At 42.8% G+C, this 12,747-nt stretch overlaps 1 protein-coding gene across 2 annotated transcripts in view; it reads left to right on the top strand.

Annotated features, from left to right (window-relative positions):
* The window catches only part of LOC113405127 (CTP synthase 2), a 134,079-nt gene that overhangs the window by 6,332 nt on the left and 115,000 nt on the right, over positions 1–12,747 (top strand). For both annotated transcript variants that reach the window (XM_026649738.1, XM_026649735.1), the window contains exon 3: positions 482–687. In XM_026649738.1, coding sequence (XP_026505523.1) covers positions 482–687 — 206 coding nt within the window. The remainder of the gene's footprint in view (positions 1–481; positions 688–12,747) is intronic.

The raw sequence follows: 12,747 nt of genomic DNA, 5'->3' as shown, positions 1-12,747 counted from the left end.
TCAGTAGTGCCGTGCATTGTTCTGTGGAAGATCTGGTTCCATTTTCCTTTTCCAGTCTGTTGCTTCCTGGGCTTAGTGGGGACAGCAAGCCCTCTCGAAGAATAGTGGCTACATGATAGGCTCTGGGGGCAGATGGGAGAATGAAAAACAGCTGGAAAACAGGGCGAGGGGATCCTTTGGTTTGGACAGTCCTGCAGAGGTTCAGTCTCTTCCTCTAAAGATAGAACTATCAGACAAAGATAAAATTTACTGTGGTTACTGTCATCAGAATGAAAAATCCTTGAACTAAAGTTAGCAGAATATGTATGAAGTGATTTAAAAAACTTTAAATTTAAAATGATTTAAAGTCCAAAATTGTGACTATTAATTTTGATATTTTGGTTTCTGAAGCTCATTTTGGCTTTCCTTTTCTGCATGCTGATTTAGTGTGATTTCTAAGGATAAATGTGTGTTTACCAAATGTGCTTTTTGTCACTGTTAGATTTCCAACTCGAGACCTATGTGCTGCTACTCATTTTCCAATGAAGTACATCCTAGTAACCGGTGGTGTCATCTCAGGCATTGGCAAAGGAATCATTGCAAGCAGCATTGGCACCATACTGAAATCATGTGGTCTACGAGTCACTGCAATCAAAATTGATCCTTATATTAATATAGATGCTGGAACTTTCTCACCGTATGAGCATGGTATGAAGAGTGATACTGTTTCTTTTGCATGCATAAGTTCAATGACATTTTATTTTCATAAACAGAATTTAAATGTATAATGTTTTTGAAAAATTATAGATAGATCTTTACTAACAGGTCATCTTGTCCATCTATGTGACAGTGCAGGATTGCTCTCTACTGCATACTTTCAAGTGCATTGTCTAGTTTAATTTATGATAACTCAAGTGAAAGGGCTTCTACCACTTTGGCTGGCAAGTTATTCCACAGTTTAATAGACTGCACTGTTAGGAATTTTCCCCTGATGTTCACTTTGCCTGATCTTTGTCTAACTTGATAGGTAAAGCATTTGATATAGTGCCCTCCAAAAATGTTACTTAAAAAATTAATTCATAGTCACTTGCTTATAAATACTAACTACCATCCAGAGTGAAAACTAGATAACAAAAGGAAATGGCGCATAATATGGGGATATAGAGGTATGGACTACTGTAGATATTGGTGTTAAATGTGGTTTTATTTAATGCCATCAGTAGTGAACAATACATGGTAAGGTTAAGCAACAATTAGTTCAGTTCAGGTTATACCTAATTTGAAAGTTGTGTGAACACTTGTGAAGACAGAAATAACACAAAGGGGTCTAGAGAGCCTGGAAATAACAATATGAGAATCAGCTTGGAAATATAAACTATGATACAATGAGAGCAACAAATCTGAACATAGATATTTAGGGGGTGGGAACCACTTGGAAAGCAGTGATGCCGTAAGCTCAGTTAGATATGATCTTATAATGCAGTATAGTGATGAAAAGTGGCCAATGGAATTTTGGGCTGCTCTGCCAGAGGCATCACGTCAAAGAAGTAATAAGGACTCTCTAATACAGGATAGATGAGAGAGTACCTAGAATGTGAAATCAAAATCAGTGGGATTGCACAGATGTAACAGATCAGAATTTGACCCACTGTGCCCAGGCACCTCCTCTTTCTCACTGGGCTTAGCACTTCCCTCTCTGGCAGTGGCAGGGCTTGAAGTAAATCAGCCCCACTCCGGATATAGTTTGTCTTCCCACTCTCTGTTTATTTATCAGTATTTTCAAGGTAGGCCTTGGGGCAGGCCCAAGGAGTGCTCTTCCACCAAACAAAAGAGTCAAATTCACAAACACAAAATAAAGGGAGATATCTTTTCCTGCTGCCTCCCTCTCTAGGGGCATGGGGGTGTTTTCCTTTTATTGGCCCTGGGATGTCAGTCCTTCCCCTAAACAGGCACTCAGATTTGGTTGTTTCCCCTGTAGGGAGGAGAACAGCCTCTCAACCTGGAGAAGCCTCTCTCCCTGTTGCCCCTAGCCTTGCAGCAGCTTGTCTCTCCTCCCCCTCTCTCACCAGAGGAGGAGTTTTCAAAGGTCTGAGGCAACCCCTTCTCAGATTATAAGAAAAAGGGCCTTTATCTTTCTAGGGCTAACATACCTGCCTTCCACCACTCTCTTGCAACAGTCCAGCCTGACTTTGTCATGCCACTCATTTTGTTCTTAGCACCTCAGTACCGAATCTCTGTCAACAAATTGGAGGGTATTCAAAGAGCAACATAAATAACTAAGGGGTCATAAAGCTTACAAGAAGAGACTTAAATAATTAAATACGTATAATTTGACTTTAACAACAAAGTTGGGTCGGTTGACATTTTAAATGCCAGTCCTGTGTAGAGAAGGACTGTCAGAAAGAGATTTGGGTTTGAATGAGGTCAGTTGGATTGAAAACAAGGCAAAAAAGTTCGAACAAGGGCAAGTGTGTATATTATTGGCTAGTGGCTTAGTAAGGATCTACCAACATGTCTTGGTCAAGCTCTTAGACAAAACTCCTATATCCTTCTGATATCCTAAAACACCTAGGAGAGAGGGAGGTTGAACCTGACACCTCAGACATGAATTAAATAATACAAATTAGAATAGATTGGCTGGGACAAATTCATCTAGATGTCAAAAGCATGTGGCTATGCTGCTAACCAGCCAGCTTTGGAAAGCATTCCACAAGCCACTAGCGTTAGTTGAAAGTGTACATTTTAGTCTCTCACAGAAAACTGGAGTTTTGTAAATGTTTAGGAGTTGAAGTTTTAAAGCTCTTTTGATTACATACAATTCTCCATACTTCTTGTATGGAGTCAATCATGATGAGTGAAAAAAAATTGCAGATGAGTTATCCAAATCTTACGTGGTCAAGGTCCAGATTTATAAAGGAAAACACTACTTGCATCAATGCCACATCATTGATTTGCTCATCATAAAATAAGTTGTGCACAGCATTCAAAAATATACGTCCTGCCAATAGTAGTATTTTAAATTATGTTGCTTAGGCAAATTCTGACTGTGGGTCTTTAGTCTACCCTGCAGCTTTTGGAGGCAGAGACAAACTTGTTGGCTTTGGATACAGGCTTAGCTTCTCCCACTGAAGCTAAGCTACTCCAGTTCTTTTTGTCTCCAGAGCTTCAAGGGCTGAAAATGAACCAAAACAATTTCAATTGTATATCTAAAACACTATATGTTAATATGATCTACAAAACTTCATTGCAAAGGTTTTCCCCTTTTGCAGGCCAGTCCCCCTTGCTATGGCAGAACAAATGCCAAAAGAGCCCAGAGGTAAAAAGTGCCTCAATTGTTTCTCTTTGCTCCTAAAGTGAAGTGTATTGAGGGACTGTAAAGAGGTGTATTTTTGCATCAGAAAAGATGGGCTCTATACTCGGGAGACAGATCTGAGGCCAGAAAAGACACTTGAACTCTCTTCCTGACCGGCAGCTGATAAAAGGGAAAAACCTATAATGAAAAGGATAAGGGTGACCTTGCTCCCAAAGTGAAGCAGGAGCAGTGCACCAAACAAACCAAATGTAGCCCACCCAAAGGACTTCAGGCCTCCAAAATGGCCACAATGGGTATGTCAGAGGAGAATGATAGAACCCTCCATCAGAATCACAGTCAGCTGCACAACCAATGCTGGGTATGTCTCCACTGCAGCTGGGAGTGTGCCTCCCAGCCTGGCTAGACAGACAAACACTAGCTCTGCTTGAGTTAGCACACTAAAACTAGCAGCATGGATGTTGTGACACGGGCAGCGACATGGGCTAGGCATCTGAGTATGATCCTGCACAACCCCCCCAGGGTCCATACTTCATAGAATCATAGAATATCAGGGTTGGAAGGGACCTCAGGAGGTCATCTAGTCCAACCCCCTGCTCAAAGCAGGACCAATCCCCAACTATTTCATCCCAGCCAGTGCTTCGTCAAGCCTGACCTTAAAAACCTCTAAGGAAGAAGATTCCACCACCTCCCTAGGTAATCCATTCCAGTGCTTCACCACCCTCCTAGTGAAAAACTTTTCCCTAATATCCAACCTAAACCTCCTCCACTGCAACTTGAGACCCTTACTCCTTGTTCTGTCATCTGGTACCACTGAGAACAGTCTAGCTCCATCCTCTTTGGAACCCCCTTTCAGGTAGTTGAAAGCAGCTATCAAATCCCCCCTCATTCTTCTCTTCTGCAGACTAAACAATCCCAGTTCCCTCAGCCTCTCCTCATAAGTCATATGCTCCAGCCCCCTAATCATTTTTGTTGCCCTCCGCTGGACTCTTTCCAATTTTTCCACATCCTACTTGTAGTGTGGGGCCCAAAACTGGACACAGTACTCCAGATGAGGCCTCACCAATGTTGAATAGAGGGGAATGATCACGTCCTTTGATCTGCTGGCAATGCCCCTACTTATACAGCCCAAAATGCCGTTAGCCTTCTTGGCAACAAGGGCACACTATTAATTCATATCCAGCTTCTCGTCCACTGTAACCCCTAAATCCTATTCTGCAGAACTGCTGCCTCGCTATTCGGTTCCTAGTCTGTAGCAGTGCATGGGATTCTTGCATCCTAAGTGCAGGACTCGGCACTTGTCCTCATTGAACCTCATCAGATTTCTTTTGGCCCAATCCTCTAATTTGTCTAGGTCCCTCTGTATCCTATCCCTACCCTCCAGCATATCTATCACTCCTCCCAGTTTAGTGTCAACTGCAAACTTGCTGAGGGTGCAATCCACCCCATCCTCCAGATCATTAATGAAGATATTGAACAAAACCGGCCCCAGGACCGATCCTTGGGGCACTCTGCTTGATACCGGCTGCCAACTAGACATGGAGTCATTGATCACTACCCGTTGAGCCCGACGATCTAGCCAGCTTTCTATCCACCTTATAGTCCATTCATCCAGCCCATACTTCTTTACCTTGCTGGCAAGAATACTGTGGGAGACCATATCAAAAGCTTTGCTAAAGTCAAGGAATAACATGTCCACTGCTTTCCCCTCATCCACAGATCCAGTTATCTCGTCATAGAAGGCAATTAGGTTAGTTAGGCATGACTTGCCCTTGGTGAATCCATGCTGACTGTTCCTGATCACTTTCCTCTCCTCTAAGTGCTTCAGAATTGATTCCTTGCGGACCTGCTCCATGATTTTTCCAGGGACTGAGATGAGGCTGACTGGCCTGTAGTTTCCCGGATCCTCCTCCTTTCCTTTTTTAAAGATGGGGACTACATTCGCCTTTTTCCAGTCATCCGGGACCTCCCCCGATCGCCATGAGTTTTCAAAGATAATGGCCAATGGCTCTGCAATCACATCCGTTAACTCCTTTAGCACCCTCGGATGCAGCGCATCTGGCCCCATGGACTTGTGCTCATCCAGCTTTTCTAAATAGTTCTGAACCACTTCTTTCTCTACAGAGGGCTGGTCACCTCCTCCCCATGCTGTGCTGCCCAGTGCAGTAGTCTGGGAGCTGACCTTGTTCATGAAGATGGAGGCAAAAAAAGCATTGAGTACATTAGCTTTTTCCACACCCTCTGTCACTAGGTTGCCTCCCTCATTCAGTAAGGGGCCCACACTTTCCTTGACCTTTTTCTTGTTGCTAACATACCTGAAGAAACCCTTCTTGTTACTCTTAACATCCCTTGCTAGCTGCAGCTCCAAGTGTAATTTGGCCTTTGTGATTTCACTCCTGCATGCCTGAGCAATATTTTTATACTCCTCCCATGTCATTTGTCCAATCTTACACTTCATATAAGCTTCTTTTTTGCGTTTAAGATCAGCAAGGATTTCACTGTTAAGCCAAGCTGGTCACCTGCCATATTTACTATTCTTTCTACACATCGGGATGGTTTGTTCCTGCAACCTCAATAAGGATTCTTTAAAATACAGCCAGCTCTCCTGGACTCCTTTCCCCCTCATGTTATTTTCCCAGGGGATCCTGCCCATCAGTTCCCTGAGGGAGTCAAAGTCTGCTTTTCTGAAGTCCAGGGTCTGTATTTTGCTGCTCTCCTTTCTTCCTTGTGTCAGGATCCTGAACTCGACCATCTCATGGTCACTGCCACCCAGGTTCCCATCCATTTGTGCTTCCCCTACTAATTATTCTCTGTTTGTGAGCTGCAGGTCAAGAAGAGCTCTGCCCCTAGTTGGTTCCTCGAGCACTTGCACCAGGAAATTGTCCCCTACACTTTCCAAAAACTTCCTGGATTGTCTTTGCATCGCTGTATTGCTCTTCCAGCAGATATCGGGGTGATTGAAGTCCCCCATGAGAACCAAGATCTGTGATCTAGTAACTTCTGTTAGTTGCCGGAAGAAAGCCTCGTCCACCTCATCCCCCTGGTCTGGTGGTCTATAGCAGACTCCCACCACGACATCACCCTTGTTGCTCACACTTCTAAACTTAATCCAGAGACTCTGCAGTTTCATACTGGAGATCTGAGCAGTCTTACTGGTCTCTTACATACAGTGCAACTCCTCCACCTTCTCTGCCCTGCCTGTCCTTCCTGAACAGTTTATATCCATCCATGACAGTACTCCAGTCATGTGATTTATCCCACCAGGTCTCTGTTATTCCAATCACATCATAATTCCTTGACTGTGCCAGGACTTCCAGTTCTCCCTGCTTGTTTCCCAGGCTTCTTGCATTTGTGTATAGGCACTTAAGATAACTCGCTGATCGTCCAGCTTTCTCAGTATGAGGCAGGAGTCCTCCCGTCTTGTGCTCTCCTGCTCATGCTTCCTCCCGGCATCTTGGGGCAGCAATGTTCACACTGCTATTTTTAGCCTGCTAGCTTAAGTGGAGCAGGCATGTATCTGTCTACCCAGGCTAGGAGGCATGCTTCCAGCTGCAGTGTAGACATACCCAGCATTGCTTGTGCAGCTGATGGTGGTCCTGATGGAGGGTGGTTCTCTGTGGCAGCAGAGGGAACAGAGCTTCTGAGAGGAGTCAAATTCATCAGAGACTGCATCCATCCCCTGAATCAGCCAATGTACAAAGAGGAGACATTTTCAAAGGGACAAGGGGAAGTTAGGTGCCCTACTCCTATGAACAATCAGTAGGAATTGGGCACCTAATTCTCATTTGTGCCTTTGAAAAATCTTCCTCAAGGATAGCACTGCTCCTACAAAATCTCTAACCCCCTCATACTCAAACTATGCAAGCCTTTTGCAAAAATTGTAAAGTCTGCCATGAGCTAATGGAGTTCTCAGAGACATCAGCCTTTGAGGACTCCATTAGCTGCTGAAAATATTTAAAAAATATTTGCTAAATGTCTGCATAGTCTCACACAGAGAGGGCTGGAGGTCTTGCATCCTATCTAGTTTTGAGTATCTTGGTTGATCCATACAAACTCTAGAATGAAATAACCACACTTCCAGAAAATACTGAAAGTCACACTATCTCATTGTCTGGAAGATGGACTGGGTGATCTAATAGGCTTTTTTCATCTCTAACTTCTATGTACTATGAATAAATTTAATGTTACTAGGCCAACCTATAGTTGAGATGCAACATTTTAAAAAGGTGCTAGACCTTTCCAAGTGCTCATTTTTCAAAGAGTTTCCTATAAAGTTTTTTGGCAGGAGGCCACATGTAATAAATTTCAGACAGAAAGGAGTCTTTCTGAGGAAGGTAGAAGTGAAGGTCAAAATTGGGTTTATAATAGAAAACTCGTTATAGTCTTAACTATAAAGTCACTTTCTCAGTTCCATGATAAGGCAAATCTTTGGCAGTTTCATTCTTGTCAGTTTGACAGCTTCAGAAGTTACAGCCTGTGGTGTGAATGTTCTGTGGGTGGTTAGTGTAGTGGAGAATTGGAGAAAACCCCCTTGATTACTAAAATATTTCCAGCTGTGCTTGGAGTGGAAGTGTACTTTCGTATCTATTTAGAATGAAAAGGGGGCTTATTCACCACAGGAATCAAATTCAGAACTGGGTCCTGTCAGTTTCAAAGTCCAGAAGGCAGGTGCTTTGAAGAACTGAACTATTGCTTTTTAAGTCAGAGGGAAATATGACTTACGGAATAGCAGAGCAGCACTTGAAAGGGGGTAGCTGAGATATCAATGCAGAAGCAGCCTAGTCCAATAGATAGGCACAGGACTGGGACTTAAGGAGAACTGGATTCTATTCCTGGCTCTGCCATTGCCTCATTGGGTGGCCTTAGGTATGTTGCCTGATCTATTGAGTGTGTATTAATTATATTGATCAATTCGAAATCCCAATAACATTCTGTGGGTTGAGAGGGTCCTGGCTCCTGATCAGACCCAGAAGTATTAGAGTTATCACAATGATGAGAACCCTGGCGTGCACAGTGGAGACACTCACACTTAGGAAAGACCTTCTGTCTTTGTAATAGCAGCAAAGAGTCCTGTGGCACCTTATGGACTAACAGACGTATTGGAGCATGAGCTTTCGTGGGTGAATACCCACTTCTTCGGATGCATGTGTCTTTGTAATATTTTTATTAGCACTGTTAGCAATATCACAAACACTTCAACTCCGCGAAGAGGGTAGAAATAATATAAAATGAGTGTCTGAGCATCCATATACTCACACCATCTCTTGCAGAACAACCCAAAATGTTAGTAGTCATCCTCATTGTCATCCTTACCAGCAGTCATCGTCCTGGCCTCTTCCAAGGCACGCTGGCTGAAATGCAGTTTTTATGTGTTCAGCTGATTCCCACTGTGCCTAACGCATATTCAGTAGGGGTCTCAGCCCCTTTTCCTTGTCTGTATTTTCTCACCCTACTAAAGTTGGGGTGCTCTTCTCCCGTAAGTTACTAGGTCTTTTACCTCAACTTTATTAGCATATTCATCAATTAGTGACTATGGCATTCTTGTGGTTGGATATCTGCTGATGTTCCTAATTTAAAATATCTAAAGCTGGTATAAACTGACATCTTGTGGTTACCTGTCAGCAGTTTAGTCATACTCATTTATTAAAGCAGTCTGTCTTGTGATATCTTATTATTTAGGGTTACTCCTGGTTAGCTTTTTGGGCCTTAGGCCTTGATTAGTTTAGCTAAGCCAGGGGTTCTCACAATACATTTTTTGGTGGTCTCAGCGTGTGGCCACCAATTCTTGCGGTGGCTGCTCTGACAATTTTTCCTAAAATACTTAATTAACTTTAGGAAAAAAACAAATAAATGTGCACACATACACGTCCAAATCATTGTAATTTATTTATCTAATAGAAAGGTAGTAGGAAGTAGAGCTCCCAATTCAGTGCCCCCAGACTTTGTTCCTATTCTAGTGCTCGGAGGGTGTCACGGAGCGGGAGCCCCTCACCCTGTCGGGAAGCTGCCAAGCCCTGAAGCAGCCCTGAGCCGTTGAGCTACTGCGGTAACTACAGCATCTGTAAACAGGCAGAGGAAACACTGACCAGTCTCTCTGTCCCTGCCTCCCATGGCCCTTCAGTGAGACCCCACCCCAGGGAAGGTGGGTCAAGAACTCACTGGCCACCTGTGGAATCCTAGGCTCCGTGCCCAGATCGGGTGTGAGCAGGGGAGCTGCTTGGGAGTGCCTCAGCGATTGAATGCTGCAGCCACCTCCACTGACAAGAGCCACCTCCAGTGCCGTGTACACCAGCCCTATGTGTTTCCAGAGATGCTGCCTGGCACCCATGAGGAGGAAGCTGCGTGGTGCAAGGCCCAAATCCTGGCGGTGCATCTCGCTGCCCTTGGTAACAGCTATTCAGGAGCAACAGCTGGGCGCGGCAGGGAGGCGCCACTGCTTTGTCTCCTCCAAACTCCACCCACGTTTTGGAAGCTGTTGTGGTGGCAAAAAAATCCACTGGTGGCTGCATGTGGCCATGGTGCCCGCATTTGGAAAATGCTGAGCTAAGCTATTGTCTTACAGGCCTAGAGGCTTTTAGGCGCATTGCATTATGCCTTAACTTATACCTATGTCTTATCTACCAATACCTATAGGCTACAGGTAAATTGTTTAGGCCGTACTTTTTAAATATGGGTACCTCAAGTTAATCTGGACCTAAGTCCCGATTTCTCATAAATGTCAAGTTGTGCTATTTTTTTTACATGTGTAACTGGAAATTATCACTAGAGATATTCATTTAAATGAAAAAGTAAGTAAATAAGAGTGCATTTATTATAAAGGAAAATAAAATCCTGTTTCAGATATAAAAATCTATATCTAGAACAAGCAGTTTAGTGAAATTTTTACTAAAGGTGATAAAGCAAAGATCCTTTGACTGCTGTATGCGAACTAGTATATTTTTAATAAAGATTTCATTGTATGCCTAAATACATACCAATCCTTTAACAATAGGTTATAATAGCTCGTACTATCAAATAAAAGTTAAAAAGTCTATTTATGTACTTGTTGCTGATAATAATAATATAATAGCACTCATAATCTTCAAAATGCTTTTACAGATATTAATTAAACCTGTTTACATTACTGAAACATATTTCTGGGAGCTATTGTAAATTTTCAGTAGGTGACTTTTTAAATGAGGGGGACAAATTTTGCACTAGATTATGTTCATGTAATTCTGTGTTCTGCACTGAGGTTGTGCAGTTTAACTGAGGGCAGAATTTTGCCCTCATTTTTATGAAGATATGAATAATATTAGATTTTTATTAATTAATAATTTTAAAAGAATACCAGCAATTATTATTTTTATGGACCAACCTCTTGCCATATGTATTTTAAACCATATTAATATTTGAATTAAACAGATGACAGAAAGCATCCACATAAGATGAACTCCTGTGTTTTTTTTTTTTTTTTTTTTTTTTTTAATCTTTGAAATATAAAAGGATCTAATTAAAAAAGGAGAAAAGAAATAAAAAGGAAAAAATCCTACTCCATGGCTAAGCCTTTGTAGGCTATATTTTAGCCTGGCCTATGCCATAGAGCTGCCCATCTCCACTCACTGTGTCATTCTCCTAAACGAGGGGTGGCCAACCTGAGCCTGAGAAGGAGCCAGAATTTACCAATGTATATCGCCAAAGAGCCACAGTAATATGTCAGCAGCTCCCAGCAGCTCCCCCGCTTCCCCGCCTCCCATCCACTGGCAACCCCGCTGATCAGCGCCTCCCTTCCCTCCCCACACCTCCCGATCACCTGTTTCATGGCGTGCAGGAGGCTCTGTGGGGGAGAGGGGAGGAGCGAGGGCACGGCAGGCTCAGGGGAGGGGGTGGAGTGGGGGCAGGGCCTGTGGCAGAGCCAGGGGTTGAGCAGTGAGCATCCCCCGGCACACTGGAAAGTTGGTACCTGTAACTCTAGCCCCGGAGTCGGTGCCTATACAAGAAGCTACATATTAACTTCTGAAGAGCCACATGTGGCTCCGGAGCCACAGGTTGGCCACTCCTGTCCTAAACTTTGGGACAGTGTCCATCAGGTTTGACTTCCTGCAGCTCACATTAGTGACGAAAATGGGGCATTAAGTCAAAACTGGATGTAAAAAACAAGGTCTAAATATATCTATATGTAAATAGAGAGAACAGTTACATGGCTTCTTGTTTCCCATCTTGTCTGCATCCAGGTTAATGTAAGTGTGGGATTTTGGTTACAATAAATGTTTAGACTTTTTCAGGTGATTGAAATATATAAATCTGTCCTCTTTCCTTGCCCCAATGTCATCTAATGGGAGACAGAAAGGCATATTTCAGTCTTTTAGATCATATAATCAGTTATTTTTTACAATCCCAAAACATTTGCTCTTCTTTAAGGGCCTGATCCGATGCCCATTAAAATCAATGGAAAAACTCTCACTGATTGAATAGGTATCGGGTCATGCTCTAAAAGAGTAGGCTGTGTAGTCTGGAAATATGCCAGCTTTCCCCCATTATTACAGTTACCAGATTCTAAGTCTTCCTCAAAGTTTGCAAGGTAGCCTTCTGTATCAATAGTTTTACAACTAATCAATACAGCTCTGTATGCAACACTCACTTTTGCTTGTCAGTAACCTCCTAGCAGACACCAGGATGACTGATTCCTTTGATCAAAATGCTGCCAGCAATGTAACTTTAGCTAGCTGAACCCACAGTTCAGAGTTCCCAGGTTAATCTTTTCATGATTTCCAATTAGCCAAAGTTTCCTCATTCTTTATTCTCAAAGAGCATGCTCTTGAAAGGTGGTGGGTGTACTCAGCCCCCGTGATTTAAATGGGAAATTAATAGCACACTGGAGGAATTTAGCATCTCACATAATCAGATTGTAAATCATCTACCCTCTTGTGCAGTGCATTTTCTTTCATTATTTGTTCAGAGAGAATTTGATATCCTGATGGACACGTTTTTACATTGCAACTGTGTATTTACACATTCTAGAGCTTACCTTCAAAAGATTTTATCTTTGTTTCTACAATATGATTCCAGCAAATTATCCAGTCATTGATGTGTAAGAGCAGTGCTCTTGCTGAGGTACTTTTCAGTTCTGCCAACGCACTTTCCCATCTGATTTCATATGGAGCCATGTTGGAGGCAACAAGTGTGGTTCCCTCGCAGGCTGATGTTTAAAAGAGGCATCTTTAGAGATCGGAAAAAGGCTCTGGGCTTGATCAAAAGCTCTTTGAAGTCAATGGAAAGATTCCACTGACTTCAGTGGTCTTTGGATAAGAGCCTAGCTGGGGGTATGATGAACCAGATATTTATGCTGAAACAACTGAATCAAAACTAGGAGTAAAATTTTCAAAAGTTGCTAAGTCACTCATGCAAATTTTACCCCAAATCTGAGCCTAAAATAATTAACATAATTGAAATAAAGTACTGCATTTCATTGCGCTTAT

This window comes from Terrapene carolina, unplaced genomic scaffold (genome assembly GCF_002925995.2).
Source record: "Terrapene carolina triunguis isolate 2854851 unplaced genomic scaffold, T_m_triunguis-2.0 Scaffold23, whole genome shotgun sequence".
In the NCBI taxonomy this organism is placed as follows: Eukaryota; Metazoa; Chordata; order Testudines; family Emydidae; genus Terrapene; species Terrapene triunguis.
This window is presented reverse-complemented; position numbering and strand designations above follow the sequence as displayed.